Source organism: Magnolia sinica, chromosome 2, assembly GCF_029962835.1.
Source record: "Magnolia sinica isolate HGM2019 chromosome 2, MsV1, whole genome shotgun sequence".
Lineage (NCBI taxonomy): Eukaryota > Viridiplantae > Streptophyta > Magnoliopsida > Magnoliales > Magnoliaceae > Magnolia > Magnolia sinica.
This window is the reverse complement of record NC_080574.1, coordinates 117,750,497-117,775,732: the sequence shown is the minus strand read 5'-3', so window position 1 is coordinate 117,775,732 and position 25,236 is coordinate 117,750,497. Positions and strand designations below refer to the sequence as shown.

The 25,236-nt window shown below is 39.3% G+C and overlaps 1 protein-coding gene across 3 annotated transcripts in view; it reads left to right on the top strand.

Annotated features, from left to right (window-relative positions):
- Window positions 1-25,236, top strand: part of LOC131237458 (ABC transporter D family member 1) — a 54,549-nt gene that overhangs the window by 4,543 nt on the left and 24,770 nt on the right. Inside the window, exons 2-8 of one of the 3 annotated variants that reach the window (XM_058235228.1) lie at window positions 2,746-2,998; window positions 8,904-9,128; window positions 11,206-11,403; window positions 11,624-12,078; window positions 15,250-15,388; window positions 15,475-15,553; window positions 24,911-25,149. In XM_058235228.1, the coding sequence (XP_058091211.1) occupies window positions 2,746-2,998; window positions 8,904-9,128; window positions 11,206-11,403; window positions 11,624-12,078; window positions 15,250-15,388; window positions 15,475-15,553; window positions 24,911-25,149 (1,588 nt within the window). The other 2 variants (XM_058235229.1, XM_058235230.1) reach the window with 2 other exon arrangements.

Genomic DNA, 25,236 nt, shown 5'->3' with positions numbered 1-25,236 from the left:
ATTGTCCTAAAGTTTTCCCTCAAAATGTGAAACATTATGCATTATGTGTTATTTTCTAACATTTTCCATGTTATTTTTGTATCCCAAGGGTGCGAAACAGTGTGATGCCAACATTGTGAATGGGATCATCAAATCAAGGCAACCAATGGATTTGATCTCTTTACCTACATATACTCGGACAAAGTGAAGAAGCTGATGGATATGCTAATCATAGTAGTGAGATCCATGAGAAGGTTTGGAGGAATATTGTTCTCAATACAACCAAAGAAGGCTAATGTTCATTGTCGAGACACTTGGTTCAAGAAATGTGACATAGTAATGGTTTGATTAAAGCTTAAGAGATTCTTAGTTGGGACATTCACAAGATTTGTTAAAAAGGCTGACCCTTAACCATCTTCTTGTTTGCTAGATCTTCCACTAGGGGTATGAGTTGCCATTTTCAACATCAAGGATCTCACTGCTTACCTCGCTCATTATATGCATAGGAATATAAGAGCATGCTCTCTGACTACCTCAAATGCCTAAGCAGAATGATGCTGAAATCGAGGTTGTGCCTGATGACCAGTTAGTCTCTACATGACACTAGGTATAAAAACTTCTAGTCAAATCAAATGGAAAGGGGAACATTGTTTGATTGCACCAAGGTATTCTGTATCGGTATCGGTTGGCGTAACGGTGCCTACCGATACCGATACGTCTACGGGGGTGTATCGGCGATATGGGGGCGTAACGGCCTGTAACGGTGTAATTTTTATTTTTATTTTGCCAAAAAAATATGAAAAAATATGGATTAAATCCGGAATATTCTAAGCATTTCAAATATGCATTCATTTATAAATTGGAAAATGTTTATGGTGGTGTAACGGTCTAATATTTGGTGAGAAGCTGTATCGGATTCTATGATGAATTTATGAACCAGACAACTTGGTATTGGCTATAGATATTTTATATTTAATTATCTAACTATATAATATCAATATGAATTAATTAGAATGAATTTAATACCAAAATATCTCATATTTGTAGGTATTGGTGTATTACATACCTTGTGACTTGTGTACATTTTATTTCAACATACAATCTAGGGACTTTTATGTCCAATTATATAATTCATATATCTAACAAATTAATATAATTTTTCCCAATAAATCTTAAGAAAAAAATTTGAAATTATATTCAAGTAAATAGTGTTGTCAATTTAGAGCTGATTTGGTGGACCGTTTGATGCCCCAAATCAACGTTAAATTCATGCAATCTATTGACACTTATCTCACTAATGGATTGGTGGATATTTATTGAACAGTGATGAACGTGGTAAGCAGTGATGAAAAATATCAAATGATCCTATTTCAGAAAAACAAGTGTTTGCATTTAACAGTGAAAATCATTTAAATAATTTAATTTTGGAATTGTGACATGGCAACAATAGTGCCATAATTTAATTTATTAATTTTGAGTTAATGTATGCCTCATGGACAATTTTTATGGCCATGTAAATAGGGCCCATCACGATGTATGTATTGTATATTAATGACATCCATCTGTTTTATCAAATCATTTAAAGCCAGGGTCCAAAAATGAGGTAGATCCATATCTAAGGTGGACCACTAGTGGGTGAGGCATTGAAATTGGGGTCCACCTTAATGTATTTGTATATCCGTGTCATCAATCTATTTTGCCAGCTCACTTTAAAGCATGATCCAAAAAAAAAGGCAGATTTAAACCTTAGGTGGACCGTTAGTGAACGACGCCCTGAACATAGGTCCCACCTTGAATTCTTGATGCATTTGTTGTATATCCATGCTGTCCATCCTTTTTGCCAACTCATTTTAGGGCATGGTCCAAGGTGAGATTCTTGAAGACTCTCGTTTCATGCTATGTGATTCAATCCATTATTATTCCATTCTTTCTTGTTCGTGTTTTCTTTTCCTTTCTGATCTGTCGACCATCACATAAATCTCTCTTCATTGTAAACCTCAATCAAAATCCATCTTCACAGAACGCCTCTTTAAGTTATTGATCTATCAAGTATCAACTCATTTAACCCATAACCTTAATTTTGGGATATAACTGGAGATTTTGTAGGCATTACTTGGATGTTTATCTTTCTCCATCAATATTAGTAACTTCACAATGGATGCTCCAAAAGAACAAGAAAAAGAAAAAGAAAAAGAAAAGAAGATACTTTACAATACTTCTCTGCCAACTGAACTCCAAGTCATGTTTTGTTTGACATAAAGGATCCTTGGTGTTATTGGAATATTAGCATACGATAAATATATACTTTATCACTGTTTGTGTTTTTGCCTTTTCTTTAGTCACTAGGCCTATTAGTTCCCTCTTTCCCAGTGACTGCATCCTGCTTCTTGCTTTGCTATTAAGATGCAAGTTACGTTTGATACCATAATATCTACTTTATTACGTTCTAGTATTTCTCCTTGAATCCAAATGTTTGTTTGCCTGTACTGTTGTGCCTGAATGTGAAGCTGTTATCATCTTATTGGCTTTCATTTGATTTGCCTCATTTTATCACAGGATCGTTAAATTATTTCCAATGGCAGCAATTTTTTTCCTGTGGATCTTTTCATGATCTCATTTTATTTTGTGATATCCTATTGATTCCCTCTACTTTTCACCAACAGACGAGAGTTTCTTTTTCCTTAAAATGCTTTTTTGGTGTGGAATGTATTTTCGTCTACCCTATCTTCGCTTTCTAAAACACTTTCCATCTTTGCTGTCCATCAGGAGAACCCTGGCACTAGCCGCAGGTGTGTTAGTTGCTGGTGGAACTGCTGCATACATGCAATCACGGTTTCAGAAAAGATATGTTCGGCCTGATTCTTTAAATCATGACATTGCACTAGTTAATAATGAAGGAAAATCTAGAATCAGGCCAAAAAAAGGCAGATTGAGATCTCTACAGGTTCTAGCTGCAATCCTACTCTCGCAGATGGGCCAAATGGGCGTGCGGAATCTACTAGCTTTAGTGGCTACAGTTGTGAGCTTCTTGACATTTTCTCACAATTGATGCTTCAGAATCATTGCTTGTTTCTATTTGGTCTCCTCATGGATGAGTTTCTAATGATTTTCAATGTGAGTGTTATTTTGATGGCCTGATGTCCAAGCATTGAATGAAGTGACACATTTAATCTTTAGCTGTGTTGGTTGGAAAATAATAACACTTTCAAGCACTCTCCTCTTTTTATCATCACGAGTAGATTCCAAACTGTAACGTTGAGTTTGACGTTGTCTCTGGCTCATTACTTGAGCTGGTGGAGGCAGTATAGTTTGTGAGTGTTTCAGGGTTCGATATCAGGTATTCTTACCTTTTAATAATTTGTTATGTGCTGCTAGTTGGATATTATTTACCTTATGCTCCTGCTGCCAATAAGAGACTGGAAAATTATCATTTTATTGTAGGACCAGACATGGCCGTGTTCCCTTTTTAAAGTGTCCTTGTAACAGAATTTCTTCTGCATGCTTGTGATGCTGGAGGTAAGTGAAGGACCTTCAGTTTAATGTTTGTCAAATGGAGAATGTCTCGTCAAAATTAGTTGAGATTAATCATTGTTGTGATATGGGCCACAATCAGGACTTCAAACACTCAAGATGAAATTGTGCATTCATGTTAGTACTCAGCATTATCTTGTGAGACACTTGTAGTGTAACAGTCCAAGGGCGTATGTGAGAGCCTCCATGATTTAAGAGATTTCATCCATGACTCAAGAATGTAGATTTCATGCATGAGATTTATGAGATTTCATCTGGTGTTTTGTAAGTCATGGATGTAAATTTCATTCATGAGATTTTTGTTAGTACTCATCGCATCATGCTGCCATGCATGACACAACACCAATGCTTATGCTTGCAGTATCTACGTGAAGGGGTTTGCAGCATCTGGTGTTTTTTAATGCCTGTGGGGCCTCTTTAGTAAATCTGTTAGAGCATTAGCTTCTTACCTCCATACAGTGGTATCCTAGGAGCTAGGGATGCATATATTTGAATATTTCAACAACAAGAAGAATCTGACCAAATTTCGTTGTCTTTGATTTAGAAAGTGAATGATTTCATTTGTACACGTTGAATGTAAGCAATGGTTCTTGTGGCAACACATTACTGTCACCAAGGTTCAAAATATTGACATCAGCGCTCTTTTTGGCTGGCCCAAAGTTAATAGGTATCAGTATGTATCAGCCACTCCACAACATGTATCATTCTGCTGGTAACTACCAGAAATTTATTGATATTGTACTTCAAACTTTTTAAATTCCTTGTGGGGTATAACGAATAAGGGATTTTTATTTTTATTTTTTATTTATTTATTTTTCAGGCATAATGATGGTTTAGTTGCATGGAATAAGGATTTGTGGGTTTTGAAAGATTCTTTTCTCGGTTCCTTCTTAGTATCTGTCCCATTCAAGGGTGTTTATGCAAATTTTAGGTGGAGTTTCACTGCAGTATATGGTCCGTGTCTACCAGATCGCAGTAGTCAAAGTGAAATTTAGCCACCCATGGTGTGTTGGGGATGATTTCAATGTAATCAGATTTTCACCCTAGAAATCTAATGGTAACATAATCACTAAAAGTATGAAAGGCTTTGATGTATGTGCAAGTCAAGATGATATGGTAGACAGACTGATGGGAGGAGCAAAATTTACTTGGTCTGATGGAAGGGCTGACCCGATCTTGTCTAGATTGGATAGATTTATGCTATAAGTTGATTGGATAACAAAGTATCCTTTGGTTACGTCATCTGGTCTTCTTAGATCCATTTCCGATCATTGCCCTATTTCGTTGGAGGTGGCAGATGATAGTTGGGGGCCTAAACCCCCTTCCAAATTGAACTTTACGTGGTTAAAAGTGGAAGGTTTTGCTGATTTGGTTACAAATTGGTGGCAATCTTTTAGCATCACAGGGTTTGTTGGTTATTGACTATCTCAGTAGCTCAAGTTACTTAAAAGGAAATTGAACGAGCGGAAAAAAGAATTCCTCTATCGCTGAAATGAAGCAGCTGAATGTATCTTGAGTTCTATTCATGATTTGGACATCAAGGAAGAGGTAGGTGAGCTATCTGAGGAAGATCGTCAAAAACATGTTTCTCTATCGGTTGAGTACTCTTTTAAGTATTTGAAGGAAGAAGAAATCAAGTGGAGGCAGAAGTTGAGAGCAACACGGTTAAAGGAAGGTGACAGGAATTCCCAATTGTTCCATGGCATTTTTAGTGCAAAGGCTTGAAATAATCATATTTGCAGCTTGGAGGTAGTTGGTAAGTGGATTGAAGTTAATGATCAAGTTTGTTTGGCTATTGTACAATTCTATTCCAAGTTACTAGCTACTAAGGGGAGAAGAAGTCCTTTATTGGACAATTTATCTTTTGATTGTATTTCAGTTGCACTTCTTCAGTTAGCTTCTCAGTTCTTGATAATGGTTCTCCGAAAGGTTTTTATTTATTTATTTATTTTTTTAAGTTTTAAATTTATTTTTATTATTTTAAGAATCGAGAGATCTAAGAAGGCAAGGGTGATGCTAGACAACTAACCACTTGCTCTAAAAGCTCGAATTGATAGAGCATTGCGAATCAATCCCTTTATCTCATAGCCCAGGCCCCACATCCCATGCGTTAAGACCTTGACCGAACCCCCCTCGTGGGCCCCACTTCACACGAGCCACCCGCTTCACACAGGTGGGGCCCGCCTCACACAAGCCACCTGCTTCACACAGGCCGTCCACCCCGAGTGTGCCCCTGCATCCCACAGGTCACCCCATTTGAGCCCGATGTGAAAATGCCCCTGCATTAATCATCCTTGGTGAGGAGTCTTGAACATGAGACCTCCTACTCTCATACCACTTTGATGCAGGACAACTAACCACTTGCTCTAAAAGCTCAAACTGATAGAGCATGGCAAATCAATCCCTTTATCTCATCGCTTAGGCCCCACATCCCATGGGTTAGGACCTTGGCTGAACCCCCATTGTGGGCCCCCTTCACATGGGTTCCACTTCACACGAGCCACCCACCTCACATGGGCTGCCCACCTCGAGTGTGCCCCTGCATCCCACATGCCACCCCACTTGAACCTGGTGTGAAAATGCCCCTGCATTAAAGGGGGATCCTCTTTTGTAGTTTTTGTTTGTAGTTGTATCTAGTGTTCAAAGTATCAGTATCACTACAAGTTTCGTTGGCCAGGGATACAGAAACAATATCGATATCGCTGATAATATCATCGATAACCAGAAATGTGGGGAAACATTGGAAAAACGGTGGAATTTTCAGCGAAACATTAGGAGATGTTAAAATGTACATATTTAGAAATAAAAAATTGCAAAAAGAATGCATACATAACAAGTTTCCATTTAATGGGGCCTTAAAAGCATGTGCTGTTGTAAGAAGTCAGTCCAACCATCACATCCAACCTTCCATCTAAACATCCATAAATATTGCAAAATATCAACAACACATGATATTTCACCAAGAAATCATCAACAATTGGAAATGAAACGAAAGATTGTGGTCTTAATATCGCGCATGTTGCGATATCAATAATATCGAGATATTATCAATATTGTCAATGACAAATTGAACACTATATACAACCATGTGCCCATGAAAAAAAAATGAAATAAAAATTTACTATTGAAATAACGTCGATACACTGATGATACAAGCATTACCTAGAATTTACATAGTCAAAAATATTGGCGATACATTGGTGATATTGATGCATTGGCAATACAAGCGACACATATAATTTACATAGTTGAAAATATTGGCGATTACATTAGCGATATTGATACGCTGGCAATACTTAGCGATACATTACTAATACCTAGGATTTCTAATACTACCAGCGTTATCGGTATCGCTACCAGTGTTATCGGTATCGCTGAGCTGGAGATGAAAGATAATATCGGAGATAATTCGAACACTGGTTGTAGCAGAAGTTCTAAGTAGAATGTTAGCAAAAGGGCAGGAAGCATGTCTAATTTCTCGATTTCAGGGGGCAAGAGATGGAGCTCAGTTCTCACTTATAGTTTGCGGATGATACCTTTGTTTTTTTTTTTTTTACGATGCAGAGCTGCAGACATGTCTATGGTGGGATAATCTTAGAAAAATTTTGGGGTGCTTTGAGTAGGTGTTGGGTCTCAAAATTAATGTGTAGAAAAGTGAAATGCTGGGCGTCGAACTATCCAAGGAGTAATTATCATCCTATGCCAGTGTGTTTGGATGTGGTACTTTGTCATTTCCTTCTTCTTACCTAGGCCTGCTGCTTTGCATAGGAAAACCGGCGAAACATCTATGGTGTAAAGTGATTGAAAGGAAGTTATCTAGAGGAAAAAGCCATCATCTATTTCTAGCAGGTTGAATCTCCCTCATTAAATCATCTCTATCTATTCTTCCTCTATATTTCATGTCATTGTTTAGATGCCCCAAATCAGTGTTGGATAAATTGGAAAGGCTAAGGCGAGATTTCCTTTGGAGAGGTGCAAAAGAAAATCAGAAGTTCTACTTGCTCAAGTGGTAAGGGGTATATGTAAACCTTTATCCGAAGGGGGTGTAGGAATTAGAGTATTGGAATTTATGAATGTATCTCTTCTTGGTAAATGGCAATGGAGATTTGGGACCAAAGATGGTAAGCTGTGAAGAGAAATTGTTGTGTCCAAATATAGTCATCAGGAGGGAGGATGGGAGGTTAAAAAATCCTCTTACTATCGAGCTTTGGGGATCTGGAAGGCCATCAATTCAGTTGGACCTTCATTCAAGCCGGGAGTGTTTTTTTTTTTCGCTTAGTAATGCATATCACATTCACTTTTGGGAGGATCCTTTATGGAGGAAGATCCTTGCAATTTGAATATCCAAATATTGGAAGTCTAGCTCCCTTGAAGAATCCTCCAATTGCTTCTTGCTTTTCCTTTGCTGGTGAGAGAGGTGTGTGGTGCCCCCCATGTAGGAGAGCTTTATTAGATGAGGAGGTGGAAGACTATGCTAGGTTATTGGTGAAGATTCAATACTGTCACCCTCCCCCAGATCATAAAGAATCTATGGTTTGGAAGGAATCACCATCATGCGCTTTTTAGTCAAGTATTTCTATGGAATGCTCTGAGGCTCTTCAGAGCTAAAGAAGGTAGGAGTGTTTTCATGCATTTTGGTTCTATGGGGCTCCACCTAAGGTAGGCTCTTTTGCATGGCTAGTGGGGTGGAAGTATATCTTGACAATCGATAATCTCGAGAAGAGGGATATGGGCATTCCTAACATATGCTTAATGTGCAAGAGCGATGCAGAGTCAGTTGATCACCTCTTCATCCATTGCCCTTTTGTGAGCCATGTGTGGTCTTCCTTTCTTGCGCACCTTGTTCTTGGTTGGGTTATGCCGTGTTTGATTGCAGAATTATTTTGGGCTTGGCATTGATATCCCATTCCTAGAAGGCGGTAAGCGGCTCATGCTACTAGCTATCCTATGGAACACTTGGCAGGAAGTAATCACCAGTGTTTTCTCATTAAACAGGGCTCGTGAGAAGAAGTTTTGTGGCAATCTAAGAGAGATTTTAGAGTGGGTATCTGGGGTTGAAAATGTTGTCATTGATGAAATCGTAGTTATATTTGAGTTGTAAAATTTGGGTTGTTTCTTCGGGATGTTACTTTGGGTTGTATTTTGTTACTGTTTTGACATTTGTTTAACAGTTTATCAATAAAATTTTCTCATTAATCTAAAAAGAAAAGGACCAACAAGGAAAAATTGTGCACATGACTTGTCAATGATCGCCATTTTCTAGAAAAATGATTGTAACACTTGGTGTGCATCCATGTGCGAGTGTATGAGTTTGTTTACGTTTGTGTTTCTATACATGCTTAAGAGCTTGTTATATACTGGATACTTACCATTCATTTTTATACTTATTGCAGGTGTTGCGAACTACATTGAGTAATAGACTGGCAAAAGTTCAAGGATTCCTGTTTCGGGCTGCTTTTCTTCGACGTGTACCGATCTTCATGCGTTTAATTGCTGAAAATCTTCTTTTATGCTTTCTTCAGTCTACCTTATATTCTACTTCGAAGTACTTAACAGGGACATTAAGCTTGCGATTCAGAAAAATATTGACAAAACTTATTCATGCAGATTATTTTGAGGTACTTTCGGTCATTCTTTATAAATAAATATGGGTTACAAATTGTCATTTGCACTTTATCTTTTTGATTTCTACTGTTTGCTGAGGTGATTCATTGTTTGAAATTTGCTTAAACTAGCACTTTTGGGCAATTGTAATTCTAAAAAACACTTAAATAAGCATTAAATACATTTAGTTAGGGGCCATTTATTAAGTCTTAAGAGACAATTATATAAAACAGTGGTTTATCCAAGGTGTGGAGGGGGTGTTTCCAAGGAGGTGTTCAGCTCTCCGGAAAGGGTTGTGATGCGTTATGTGTCAGAGATCCGCACCGTTCATTAGGCAAGGTGCACTTTGAACATTCCATGTACCAAAAGTCAGGATATTATACACACTGCTCTGAGGATCAGCTGCTATTATCAGCATCACCACCTCAATTATACTGATAACACTGTAAACTGGGATTTTTCCATGTATCGGCAATTTCTTACCGATATATTGCCATGTATTGCATCGCGAGTTTTTCCTGTGTATAAATCGCAAATGTCGCTTGTATTGGTGATACTATTGCCGATACAAGTCAACTTCCCATCCAAGATAGCATTTGTGTTATTCCGAAAAAAAATCAAGAAAAGAAAAAGAAGATTGAAATATTTTGAATTTTTTTATTTTGGTGGGGGAGTGGGGAGTGATTTCGGGCCCTTTTCTTCATTTCTTGTGGATTGAATCTCCCATTTGGGTGAGCAATTGTGGATTGGAAGCTGGGTGGGCTGGAATCAAGAAGGTATGAAATATTATAATATAATTGTAATATAATGGGGGTAATTTGGGGAAATCTGATTTTCCCCATTTACTTGCCTAACATAAGTAATTGGGGGCCTGAATTTTAACATGATGATGAGGCTGGGCTGATCTATAGATTGATATTGACCTCTCGATTTTTCACAAAATTTTTAATTATTTATATTTTGAAAATTAAAAAATTTTGTTTAATTTGAAAAAAATAATTTCAACCTTTTATTTGTTAGATTTCTGTTTGTTTTGATGTTTTCTTACTTATGGTCTATACTATCATCAATGGGTTGCATTTGTTGGTGGAAAATTGATTTTTTTAAATATTAAAATAATGTGCTTATTTTAAAAAAATTCTATTTGTTTTTTATTTTTATTTTGTATGGATGCATGGTGGTATGATGAAATGCATGTTTTTATGTATCTATATGTATTCAGGCATGAATGGATGGATGGATCATGGATGGATGTATATATGAATGCATGGATGGATGGATGCATGTTTAGGTGGCTGGTTGGTTGGATGGATGAATGGATGGATTATGCATGTGTGTGTACGAATGTGTGTATGCATGCAGGCATGGATGGATGGATCATGCATGTGTGCGTCTTTATGCATGCATAGATGGATGGATGGATCATTTGATGTATGTATGTATGCATGGATTGATCGTCAGATGGATGGATTATGTATGTGTGTGCGTGTGTGTGCATGGATGGATGGATTATGTATGTGTGTGCATGGATGGATGGATGGATCGTGCATGTGTGTGTCTCATTGTATGTATGTGTCTCATTGTATGTATGTATGCATAGCTCAAGTGGTAGATTGAGTGAAAGATACCTCGTTTCAACACTGAGGTCTTGGTATCGATTCCCTAGTGGGGGTGACTAACTGTGAAGTGTGAACTGACAGTGGGTGTACTAACAAGCTAACCAAAAAATAAAAATAAAATGTATGATGCATGGATGGTTGGATGGTTAGGCATGTATGTATGTATGCGTGGATGGTTGGATGGTTAGACATGTATGTATGTATGCGTGGATGGTTGGATGGTTCGACATGTATGTATGTATGGATGGATGGATGGATGGATGGTTGGATCATGCATGTGCTCATATATATATATATATATATAGTAGTTACTAATGCTCTGATTTTCTATGACAACACATGCTTTTAGTTACGGAAAGTTTGAGCTGGAAGAGTATAAGAATCCAATGATTAATGAATTAGTCATTACATTTGATATTTTACCTGTAATGGCTATCTCACCACATTGTTTATCTCATTCTTTGGGTTGCAGAACATGGCATACTATAAAATATCACATGTTGATGGTCGAATCACCAATCCAGAACAGCGAATTGCAAGTGACATACCAAGGTTCTGTACAGAGTTGAGTGAGCTTGTGCAGGATGATCTGACAGCTGTTACTGATGGTCTGATTTACACATGGCGCCTGTGTTCTTATGCGAGTCCCAAATATGTTTTTTGGATATTGGTACATGTTTCTGTCTTTTCCTCATAGCCAATGGCATGGATAGCATTAACTTCTATCACATTTCTATGGAAATGGTAGATCGATATGATCACCCTTCTATTGCATAAGTATACTGTGTGAGGTTCTAATTTCACTATTTTTAGGCATCCCAACATCCAGTCACAACACATTCTTATGATCTGCCATTTGTCTTGTAATCCATTTCTTTTATCTTTTGCAGGCTTATGTAACAGGGGCAGGTGCTCTGATTGGAAACTTCTCTCCCGCTTTTGGTAAACTGATGTCAACAGAGCAGCAATTGGAAGGGGATTATCGGCAGCTTCATTCGCGGTTAAGAACCCATGCAGAGAGTGTAGCATTTTATGGGGGAGAGAAAAGAGAAGCATCTCATATCCAGCAGCAGTTCAGGACTCTCATCAGGCACATGAAGCTTGTTCATCATGACCATTGGTGGTTTGGAATGATTCAAGACTTTCTGTTGAAGTACCTTGGAGCTACAGTTGGAGTTATCCTGATCATTGAGCCCTTTTTTTCTGGCAATCTGAGACCCGACACTTCGACTCTAGGACGAGCGGAGATGTTAAGCAATTTACGATACCATACAAGCGTGATAATATCTTTGTTTCAGTCACTGGGTACTCTTTCTATCAGTTCACGGAGGCTAAATCGTCTCAGGTTAAAGCTTGATCCATTATTTCTTTTCCTATTTTACCAAGCTGAGGGCTGTATTTCCTCATGACTAATTTTTTGTTATCATTTTTGGTTTGCGCCACTATGCTTGTTTACCTATGCATTCATAGAATTTCTGTAGTTGAAACTAAAAATCACATGTTATGATTCAAATATTTAAGAGCCATTTGGGTTGAGAGCTTACATTCCAAATAAGTTCATCCATGAAAAATTTTAATATCTGAAATTGATCCGCTGCTGAGTTTTTTTTTTTTTTTACTGTGAGAGTATTTACTGCAATGGTCCTTTCAAGGAATAAATAAGCATTTACTGTGAGAGTATTTACTTGGATGGTTCATTTTAGTTTACCTTGAAAAGGGTGATGTGCTGCTCAATCTGGCAAAGACTTATTTTAGGGTGCATTTATCTTCTTGTTTATATGCTGGAAAGATGGGCTCAGGGTGAAAATGAGATTGTGGATGTGGCAGGATTACGGCCGTAAGCTTCTGCAATGATTAATGGTTTTGGTGCATTGTCAACTATGTGATTACTTCTGAAGTCATTGTCATGTTGTCCGCCCCCCCCCCTCTTTTTTTTTCATTCCCTCATTTGAGTGGACTAACCCTTTACTAAGTTTCAGTGCTTAGAAGGGGCCGTTATCATTTCATTTACCATATGTCGTTGATGATTCTTTTGATGGACTCCTTCTATGTTCAGGTCAGATTCTTGGTATTCACTTTTGCGTTGCTATGTTGGTTGCTGGTGAAAATATATTTTTAATTCATATCTTGTTTTATGTATGGTGAATGTGGATGATCAGCAATTTTTAAGACATTTCTAATTTCTTGACTATGAAGGATTCGTTAATTAGAGCCATACAACTCCTTTGAGATGGATACCTGCATTTCCATCGAGCTAATTTTCTTTTAACCTTGTCACTACTACGTCCCACAGATATTTTGCCGGCTTGCCAATGCACAATGGCAACCCAAGATAGGTGGAAGGGAAAGATCCGCCTCACACCCAAAAACATTAGCCAGCTTCAGAATATCCTCCCTAGGCAAGTGAACACCCGGCATTACATTAGCCATATTCGCCTTCAATATGGAAACAAATTCAAAACAACAAATAATCATTCTCAAAATTTCCACCATAATCTCATCAGCATCGCAAAACATGAGCATGTCGTCCGAAAACTAAAGATGAGAAACTGGGAGCTCATCCTATCAGCACAGAAGCCATGAAAGAGATCACTTTGTTCCCCATGTTCAAGCATTCTGCCTAGCACTTCAGTGATACAATCTGTTTGAGGTGGTTGACAGAGAAGTGGACGGTTCAGCCTGTGAAAGTGATGGGACCAGTGAAATCTAAGGTCTGTATTTAACTCTCATGCTTAGTAGAGGTGTTGAGGGTGCTGCATGGGCATAGTTTCACAATCCTTCTAACTAGGTGTCACTCCTGCTTCGAATTGCACTTCGGACTCACGCTCCCACTCCCTCTACCTATCTGTTTATTACGGCAACCTTTTGAAATAGATGCTTCTCTGCTCCCACATTAGAACATGTTGCTGCTTTGGTTCACGCTTTGTGCAACTATTGTGTGGGGCTGGCAGGGAAGTTTCAGGGAAGGACTGATTAGGTGACTTCCCAAATGGGTGAAGATTGAAGAATGGGGATCTGATCAGGGACAATGGGCTTGACTACACACTATTTTGCTGGTCGCGTAGGCTGTTGAATCCATTACAGCATTGGGTGAGCATCTTGGTGTGGTGGTAGAGGTGGATCTGACTAGAGATGAATTATTCGGAAGTGGGGAAACGTGTGAAGCTATGGCTCAAAAATATGCTTTTGCAGGTTGAGGTGGAGATTGATCACCTTTCTCTGGGGTTTGGTGATTCTTGTAGCTCAGATGTCTCAGTCATTGGGGACGAAATCAAGATGGTGTTGCTTTGGTGGTGGTGTCTATGCCGTCAGTCAGGGAGGTTTCAGTACAGATCCAATCCGATGAAGTGGAGTAGATGAGTGTCTGGAGGTGCAGTTGGGGTGGGACATTCATATATTTCAGTTGGAGGGGGATCCAGTAATGTTGTCTTGTTCATATATTCTAGAAGAGGATGGTGTTCAGGTTCCAGTAGGCTGTGAACTACTGCTGGGGCATAAGGAATAGGTTGTGTCATTCAATTGGTGACCCTTTAGCCAAGTACCCTCAAATTTTGAATGTGAGCTCAGTGTCCCATGTAACTGGGACAGTGGCGTCTCTCATTCGTTGCCAATGATTTAGTTACCTGTAGAAGTCTGCCACATTTCGACTTCTACAGGCATTAGTGACATGTTCTTTTCACTAAACTGTAAATCTTAGTAGTAGTTTGGGTCAATTTTTATGGCATAAACTGAATGATGCTGTTCGGTTGTGGCTGAGGGTAGTGTGGGGATTTGCCTACAAGCTGATCTCATGGCCAATTGATGTGTTTCCTCGCTTGCATGAGAAGGCAAGGACTTGTACTGTGATTTCAGTCTGACTTGAAGAAGAATGACATACCACAAGGCAAAAAATTTGGGGTCTTGCTGCAAAATGGGGTATCACAAAATGTAGGGACGCTATGTGACAAGTGTAACAAGGCACTACACTGACAATTGTTTCTCTTCTTTTTCATCTATGAAGACCCGTGATTTATCTTTAAAAAAACAGATCCTTTTTTTTTTTTTTTTTGCATTCATTTCCTTTGCCAGCTTTTCCACGGGCATTATGTCATTCCCATTAGTGTCTGTCTTTCAGGGTCTTGTTGCCCGCTTCAAGTTGTATAATTTTTTTTGCTTGTTTGTGTAGTGGTTTTCTTTGTTTTCTTTGCTGTTTCTTTTGCTTTCTCGTTTGTTTTCTTTTCGCCGTTTTTGGCGCTTAATAATTTTTCTACAATCTTAAAAAAAAAACAGACAGGCAACTTTTGCTCATTTATGAGCATCAGAACCTTACTTGAACCTTCTACAGTATGTTTAAGCTGTAATGCCTTGTTATATTATATTATGAATGGCTTTTCTTCTTCTGCTTCTGTTATAGAGCTTGGAAATGTCATGAATTTCAATATATAGATATATATATATATATATTTTATTATATATCTTTATTACTGTCTCTGTTATTTTGTTAGCACTTGTTTATGTGTGCTTCTCTGATTGGCAGTGGTTATGCTGATCGCATTCATGAATTGATGGTAATATCAAGAGAGCTAAGTGCTGTTCATGACAAAGGTTCTATTCAAAAAAATTCAAGTAGGAATTATTTTACTGAAGCAAATTATATTGAGTTTGCTGGAGTCAAGGTACTTGAAACTCTAAATATATTCTTCTTAAGTGTGGATCATGTTTTGAATTCTTTATTTTCTGATAGTAAAAAATATGTTTCTAGGTAGTTACTCCAACAGGTAATGTGTTGGTGGACAATTTGACTCTCAGGGTTGAATCAGGATCGAATCTGTTGATTACAGGTAATCCCCTTGAAAAGTGTTTTTATATTATTTGTTTTTTATTGTGGCGTTCTTCTCACACTTACTAATGAAAACCATGATCGTGAACTGTTAATTTACTGCAGCATGGTCTATTTCTGTTTGCATTATATGCTGAAATGAAATTCATGAACACATTATGGAGCATTGTTGTGGTTATGATACGATATCACTATGCTGTATTTAGTATTAAAAGTTATGTCCTTTAATGCCTCAATTGAACAAAGATTTGTTTGTTTGGTCTGTTGTGTTTCAATTGCCTGATAGCAAGTACTAAGATAATTCTTGCTCTTCATTTTGTGGCATTCTAGAAAAATATTGGATGCCAGAGAGATACGTCATAGGTCAATGGAAAGAAAAACAGATATCTTGTGGTTAAAGTGGCTCGTATATAATTATATAAAAAAATTAATTGTTAGAAACATTTCACTCCCTAGGAATAATACATTGGAACATGTAGTCCATGCCGCAGAATGTTATTTATTTATATGTTCTTGTTACTATTACTATTCTTGTTGTTGTTAGGACAAGGCTACTATGCTGCTGATGATTTTTGTTATTGCTGTTATTAGTAATCATAGCCTTGTTCAAGCTATTTGGGTTTGCTTTGTGCATCCTGTTTCACCAATCACTCCTAAGGCCCTATCCTCAATAAGTGTATAGCTTTCATATCCCCTCTCACGACCTTGAGTCAAGTCCTTCAAGGTCTTCCCTCATCGTGTTGTTAAGCCCTTCTACACTAATCAAAGCTCACACAAAGAAGCCCTAATTTCCTTTGATAGCCTCCCCAATTGTGAAACTCCCTCATAAAATCCATAACCTCTCATCAAGGTATCTCGTATTGGTATCGGTTGGCGTAACGGTGCCCTCCGATACCGATGCGGATACGGGAGTGTAACGGCCCATAACGGTGCAAATTTTTTTTTTTTTTGCCAAAAAAATATAGATTAAATCCGGAATATTCTAAGTATTCCAAATATGCATTTATTTATAAATTGGAACAAGTTTATGGTGGTGTAACGGTCCACTCTTTGGTGAGAAGTTGTATCGGATTGTCTGATGAATTTATGAACCAGATAACCTGAATTTGACTACAAAATTCATGCATTTAATTTTCTAAATATCTAATTTATATACTTAACAATTTGATATCATTTCTCCCAATAGCTCTTTAAAAAAATGAAATTAAATTCAGGTATATGACGTTGCCAATTTGGGGCTGACTTGGAGGACCAATCCATGCCCCAAATCAGCCTCAAATTCATGTAATTTATTGGCATTATCCCACTTATTAATTGGTGGACATTTATTGGATAGTGAATCATGAAAAAAATCAAAAGGCCCTATTTTAAAAAATAAGTGTCCAGAAATTAACAATTAAAACTATTCAAACAAATTGATTTTGGCATTGTGAGCTAGCAATTACAGTTCATAATTTAATTGGTAAATTTTAAGTTAATACATGTCTTGTATATAATTTTTTAATGGCCCGAATTAGGTGGGACTCGGATTGTGAAGTGTAGCCAAGGTGTCCCGTATCGGTATTCGTTGGCGTAACGGTGACCTCCAAAACCGATACGGATACGGGGTCGTAATGGCGATACGGGGGCGTAACGGCGTAAATTTTTTTTTTTGCCAAAAAAATATAAAAAAATGTATTAAATCCAGAATATTCTAAGCATTCCAAATATGCATTCATTTATAAATTGGAACATGTTTATGGTGGTGTAACGGTCCACTCTTTGGTGAGAAGCTGTATCGGACTGTCTGATTAATTTTTGAACCAGGTAACTTGAATTTGACTACAAAATGTATATATTTAATTTTCTAAATATCTAATTTATATACTTAACAATTTAATATCTTTCTCCCAGTAGTTCTTTAAAAAAATGAAATTAAATTCAGGTAGATGGCGTTGCCAATTTCGGGCTGACTTGGAGGACCAATCTATGCCCCAAATTAGCCTCAAATTCATGCAATTTATTGTCATTATCCCACTTATGTATTAGTGGACATTTATTGGATAGTGAATCATGAAAAAAATCAAAAGGCCCTATTTTAAAAAATAAGAGTACACCAAATAACAATTAAAACTATTCAAATAATTGGATTTTGGTATTTTGAGTTAGCAACTGCAGTTTATAATTTAATTGGTAAATTTTAAGTTAATATGTCTTTGGTATAATTTTTTATGGCCCCAAATTAGGTGAGACTTGGATTGTGAAGTGTAGCACACATGTCAAAGTTTTTTGGGCCCCACGCATTGATGAATGTGTTATATCTAAACCGTCCATTCATCTGACGAGATTGTCTCAAGGCTTGACACGAAAAATAATACAGATCTAATTATCAAGTGGAACACACTGCAAAAAGCAATGGGGGATTGAACGTCTACCATTGAAAACTTTTTTGGGATCACATAACTTTTAGATCAATATGAAATTTGTTTTTCCTCTTCATTCAGGTCTTTTTGACCTTATGAACAGATTGGATGGAAAATAAACGTTACGGTGGGCCTACGAATTGTTTAACGGTGAAAATCATCATCTCCGCTGCTATTTTTGGTGTGGTCCAGACGATCTTGGGATACGATTCATTTTTTATAGGTAATGCTCTAAAATAATATTTAAAAATAGATGAACGGTGTGGATATAATAAATACATCATTGTGGCGCCTATAAAACTTTGATCTCCTTTGAACCGTTGAGCTTGAGGAGTGTCAGCGCTTTTCTCAGCGTGACACGTACCTACAACAGCTTACACCTGCCCAAAAAAAAAAAAAAAAAAAAGAAGGAGAGGGAAACCGAAAAGAAAAAAGAGGGAAAGAGGAGAAGAAAAAAGAGGGAAAGAGGGAAAGAATAGAGAGAGAGAGAGAGAGAGAGAGAGAGAGAGAGAGAGAGAGAAGGAGGAGGAGGAGGAGCCGCAGCCGCGAGAGAGAGACAGAGACAGAGAAGAAGAAGAAGAAGAAGAAGAAGAAGAGAGAGAAGAAGAAGAGGAAAAGAAAGGAAAAAGGTAAGGGTTTATTTATTTATTTATTTATTTTTTCCAAGGCCCGTAACAGCCGTTACGGGTCAGTAACGGCCGTTACGCCCATAACGGGCCCGTAATGGCTGTTACGTGTACAAAAAAGCGACTCGGCCGATACGGCCCTGTATCGCGTAACGGGTACCACCGTTGGGACATCCTGTGTAGCACACGAGTGTCAAAGTTTTTTGGGCCCCACCCGTTATGAATGTGTTATATCCACACCGTCCATCCATTTTGCCAAATAATTTTAGGGTATGAGCCCAAAAATGAGGCAGATCCAAAGCTTAGGTGGACTGTACCATAAGAAACAACAATAATTAAACGTCCACCATTAAAAATTTATTGGGGGCTACAAAAGTTTTAGATCAAGCTGACATGTGTTTTCCCTTCATCCACGTCAGTGTGACCCTATTAACAGGTTAGTTGGAAAATAAACATTACAGTGGACCTTAAGAAAATTTTAATGGTGAGCATTCTATAACCACTGTTTCCTATGCTGTGGTCCACCTGAGATTTGGATCTTACTAATTTTTTAGATCATGGCCTAAAATGATGTGGCAAAATGGATGGGCGGCATGGATAAAATACATACATCATGGTGGGGCCCATGTGGCACGTGTACCATTTATTAACTTGTCTGTTAAAAGTGTGCCGCGTACCCAGTCCATTCATTTGACGTCAGCAATTCTTGTGGGTCTGATCATGAGGTATGTGTTATATCTAAACCGTCCATTCATTTGACGAGCTCGACTTAAGGATTAACACGAAAAATAATACAGATCTAATTATCAAGTGGACCACACTGCAAAAAGCAGTGGGGTATTGAACTTTTACCGTTGAAACCCTTTTTGGGATCACAGAAGTTTTGGATCAACATGAAATTTGTTTTTCCTCTTCATTCAGGTCTTTTTGACCTTACGAATAGATTGGATGGAAAATAAAAGTTATGGTGGGCCCTACGAATTGTTTAAAGTGAAAATCATTATCTCCGCTGTTATTTTTGGTGTGGTCCAGACGATCTTTGGATATGATTCATTTTTTGAGTAATGCTTTAAAATGATCTCTAAAAATAGATGAACGGTGTTGATATAATAAATACATCACTGTGGAGCCCATGTAACTTTGATCTCCTTTGAACCGTTCGTACAACTCGGAGCTCGAGGAGTGTCAGTGCTCCTCTTAGCATGACACGTACCTGCAGCTGGTGTGTGGTACACCAGCCTGCTTTCGATTTTTTTTCCGTCGCCAAATGAAAAAAGAGGGAAAGAAGAGGGAAACCGAAAAAGAAAGAGAGAGAGAGAGAGAGAGAGAGAGAGAGAGAGAGAGAGAGAGAGAGAGAGAGAAGAAGAAAAAAACGGAAATAGAAAACGAAGAGGAGTAGAGAGAAGAATCTCAGAGAAGTGGAAAAGAAGTAGAAATTTCGAGGAAAGATGGGACCCTGTATCGCGTAACGGTGTCGGCCGTTACCGTTACGTATCGGCCGTTACGGCCGATACGTTACCGATTTGGGACACCCTGCCTCTCATTGGATACTCTCCCAGAAACCTTGGTAAAATACAAGCGGGAATCCATCTGAACTTGACGCTTTGCTCATGCCGAAAGCATCCATAACTTTTTTGACCTCATCTTTATTGAATGGCTTCTCAAGCAAGTTTGCATTTAGTGTCGACAAATCGTTAAAAACTTAAAATGCAAGTTGTCTAACATCGGCCTTTTCCAATCCTCATCGGTTAGCAACTCATTAGAAAACCGAACAATAACATTGCCAACCATATCTTTCTCTTCAATCCTTTCACATTCCACAACAATACCTGTCATCTTGTTACATCTAGCTCGAGTGCTAGCTATGTTGTGGAAGAATTTGGTATTTTTGTCCCCCTCTTTTAGCCAAGTAGCTAGCGATCTTTTGCTTCAATTTGATCTCCCCCCCCCACAAAAAAGAAGAAGAAGAAGAAGAAGAAGAGAGTTAAGGCGTACCAATTCTCTCTTGTTTCTTGCAGACCTTTGACTTTTCCTTGGGGAAATGGATTGTTGCTTCTTCCTTCCTAGCGATTCCACGAAATGAAACTGTTTGCAATAATCCTTGTTTGTCTCCAAACTTGACCCTAATCTGTCTGCCTACATGCATCTGGACTTCTCTGACCCATCTCTTTCGTTTGACCACCTCCACTTGGCACAACAAACTACTATTAACTCCTGCCTCTTACCATCCGCAAGGGCACAACATCGAGAACTCCCCTTGGCTTCATTCCCATTGATTCCTATCATAACTTGAAAATCACCCAAAGCTTGATAGTCCGCCATGGCAGTTATCACACCTTCCGCCTCAATTGCTACAAACACATGCACAACGTTGCTAATGATCGTCTCAATGCTCATTGTTTCCTCTAGAGACTTCAGGGAATTCACTTGAACTGGATTAGATATTGAGAGTAGTCTTCATTCATCTCAGAATGAGCCATTTTGGGAAACAACATTGTCTCTCGAAAGAGTATTTGAGATGCTGTTGCATGTGCCTCAGTTATTAGTGTATAGTACACAAGCAGCCGTCAGGGCTAAAATCACACGCATGATAGGTGATACTTGTGAAGCCGTAACCAAAGAGAGGTCCTTGATCCCATTACGAGATGAGGTCGGGCTACCGTGTCGGCCAAGGAAAACATTGAGGTGCCTCGGTTATTAGTGCAGAGCACATGAGCAGCCTTTGGGGCTAAAATCACACGTGTGATAGGTGATACTTGTGAAGCCGTAACCAAAGAGAGGTCCTCGATCTCATTGCAAGATGAGATCAAGCTATCATGTCGACCGAGGAAAACATTGAGGTAGGTAGTAATGATGCTCTTTCTCTTGTAGTGAAGGGTCGAGCATCAAACTTGACGTTCTGTCTCTTGAAGGGAAGGACGAACATCAGAGCCTCCATAGAGCCGGAGTGACAGGTTTGGAACTTTGAAGCATGCCGCCTTGCTTCTGAGCCTCTATCCCAAGGTGACACGTCTTCCTAGCACCTCGTGAGATGATGCGACATGTCTCCAACCTCACTCCCTGCGCAAGTACGGGAGCAGAAGGGCCACCATATCTCCATCACGCCCCTAGACGTGATGGACGACAGATGTCATCCATGCATCCCTCCATTCCGCCGGTGCTCTGCTGAAGAATTGAGACTGTACACCTTCATCCTCCCTCATTGTAACAACTGCCATTACCAACACCCCTCCACCACCCACCATTTACCACTTCTACGTCTACCGCCCTAACAGATCCACTTTCTCCACCTTAACACTCACCTTAACCTCCCCAACCATGATTGTGATTCTATCTGGCACCAGAAGCAATCTCTTCCTCACCCACAACTTGGCCCATTTGACTTCCTCTCTTCCCTTCGTTGCCGGATCCACCTCACCAGCTGACCAAAGTAAGAGCTTATGAGAGAAAAAGCCTCTAGGAACCACAAGTTGATTGACAAATTTGAAACCTTGTGCCAGTCCTAGCCAAATGTAGATTTATTGGCCCATCTATGCAGACCAACCACCAATCCCCCTCGAAACAACGCTGTTGCCATCAAAACCTAGTCAATCTCCATGTCTTGCCTTAGAGAAACCTAATGCTCATTATCTGATAGAGGCTTCAACTAGGATCGAGATGCTTCCACCTCCCTGCTAGTGATCAACCACTTCTTTGCCTCTGTGATGGAGGCTCCTTTCTTCAGTTGCATGATAAGGCTCCATTGTAGGGCATCCCACATCCACTCTCATTGACAGCTGGGTGGAACCTCACCACCGCCTCCCTTCTTCCCCGACCAGACCCCTTGAAAGAGGTCCCCACTCCTCCCCCATCTCATTTTCCAAATTTCCTAATAGGCTACCTCTCCCTCGACTCCACCTCCCAACCCTTTTTCAATAGCTTGCTTGCTATTTGTTGGTTCACAGAATCGGGTCCATATCTAGCATGCCGAACCGGCATCTTAATCCCCTGTCGTTCAGGCTCTTCATCATTGCCTCCCCTCTGCCTTTTCCAATCGAACAAAATCAAAACCTCGCAGACCCTTTCCTCCTTAGAATGACCACCTCTGCCACAACTGCAAGCCTGCCAAAACTCGCTTGAAGTTGAGCTCTGTCCATCCCTTGTGGAAGTTCTCCACAAAGAGGGTGGGGAGCTGCGGTATAGGGCTTGGCTGTGCCAATAGCTTCTTCCCCATCTCCGGCCCATTTTACCAACTTGTTGCATAAATCTTTAATAGCCTCGTTCATTACCCTTCCCCCACAGGTCCATTACCTCACGGGCATATACCCCCCAATCGAGGATGGCTGGCTGTTTCCTTTTTGCTATAACCAAGTCCCAAGGTCGTCCCCTTTATTGACTGTCCCTTGGCTACGTCGACCTCCTTCTCTAATAAGGCTTGGATCTCTCCCTCATCGGCAGCTCGTGCGCCTCCCTCCAGGTTGAATCCCCTCTTCCAACATCACGCCCCCGTAAGTATATCTTCTCCCTGACAACCCATCTTCGAGATTTTCTCCTCCCTTGCTCCCTCGATCTTCCTCGCAAACAACCATCACTCCAATCTTCCCGAGGTCTAAGGTGAGTTTTGTGTCAATCTTGGACAAGAACTCGATCTCCAGATTTGGAGATAGATCTCGATCAAACTCCCAATCTCTCCGATCTTTTTGATCTACTAACCATCCCCTTTTCCCCATTTTAGATATCATTAATATGTACAATTCTTTTTTCATTCTCATATTAAGTTTTTTTTTTTTTCTAGTATTTTTTTTTCCCAATGTAATGCAGGGGCATTTTAACACCGGGCTCGAGTGGGGTGACCTGTGGTATGCAAGGGCACACTTGGGGTGGGCGGCCTATGTGAAGCGGGTGGCTTGTGTGAGGCGGGCCCCACCTGTGTGAAGCGGGGCCCACAAGGGGGGTTCGGCCGAGGTCCTAACCCATGGGATGTGGGACTTGGGCTATGGGCTCTTAGATAAAAGGGTTGATTCGTCATGCTTTATTTGTTCGAGCTTTTAAAGCAAGTGGTTAATTGTCCTGCATCAAAGTGGTATCAGAGTGGGAGGTCTCGTGTTCGAGACTCCTCACTAGGGGTGATTAATGCATGGGCATTTTCACAGCAAGCTCTAGTGGGGTGGCCCGTCGGATGTAGGGGCACACTCGGGGTGGGCGGCTGTGTGAGGTAGGCCCCACCTGTGTGAACCGGGTGGCTCGTGTGAAGCGGAACCCATGCGAAGTGGCGCTCATGAGGGAGGTTTGGCCGAGGTCCTAACCCATGAGATGTGGGGCCTGGGCTATGAGATAAAGGGATTGATTCGCCATATGCTCTATCAGTTCGAGCTTTTAAAGCAAGTGATTAATTGTCCAACATCACAATGTTTACTCGTTTTCTTTTCTATTTTTTTGGAAGGTTGTTATTAACTATTCATCTAATGCCTACTTGTTTAATCATGGATGGTCTGCTTAGCTTAAATAATGATTTTAGTGCAGGATAGTTTACTGACAGTTCAAATTGCAATGAATAAATTGAAATGCCCTGTGACTTCTTTAATCTTTAGATGGACTGAATTTGGATGAAAATAATTCCATTTTGCACTAGGCCTTTCATGTTGGTTGCGTGAATCATTAAACATATGACTTGTGGTTTGAACCATCGTTTAAAATTTTGTCCAGTACAAGAGTCTTACTGGTTTCTGTCCGCTAAGAAATGAAACCGACTGACATTGGACCTCAATGGATGATTCGAGACGTGTTCTACTAGTTTCAGTCGCTGGGTGAGTTGCATTCTATTTAAATTGAATGTCTGATGGAGGTAATGAAATACCCAGTGTTCAGATGATTATTGCCATGAAACGCTAGTGCATGTACTGACATCTACATCCATTTGGATAACCATTTTAACTGCAGCACTGTTACACAACATTTTTCCAGTAAGAGTTGAGAGTTTCTTAACCATGCTTTGAGAATGCTCATGCCCACTTCCGTTATGAATCTTTCTGTTTGATTCAAAATTGAGCATTCCTTGTCGGTGTTATGTCTCAAGAGTTTCTGGCTAACTGATTTCTTTCATTGGAGATTTTTAAACATTATTTGGGATGGTGCCTTCTCTTTTGGACAATTGGTTTTTGAGTGTACCCATTTATAGCATAAAAGATTTTCCTTTCAAATTGTAAATGTTTTCTCACGTTAATCTATATATTCTCTTGCAAGCTGAAACTATCTAGAAGAAGTTGGACTTTCTTCTGGCATCTATCAGGACATCTTTGTAGACACATATCTTCTAATTATGTTACTTTAAACTTTTATTTCTTACTAAAGGTCCAAATGGAAGCGGGAAAAGCTCCCTCTTTCGAGTTCTTGGAGGCCTTTGGCCACTGGTATCTGGCTACATTACAAAACCTGGGGTTGGTTCTGATCTGAATAAGGAGATTTTCTATGTGCCACAAAGACCATACATGGCTGTTGGAACACTTCGTGACCAATTAATATATCCTCTTACGGCAAACGAAGAGACTGAATTGCTTACACACAGTGATATGGTTGAGCTGTTGAAAAATGTAAAATCTTCCTCTCTCTCTCTCTCTCTCTCTCTCTCTCTCTCTCTCTCTCGACTTTTTAATCCACATTCAGCCATTTTATACCTA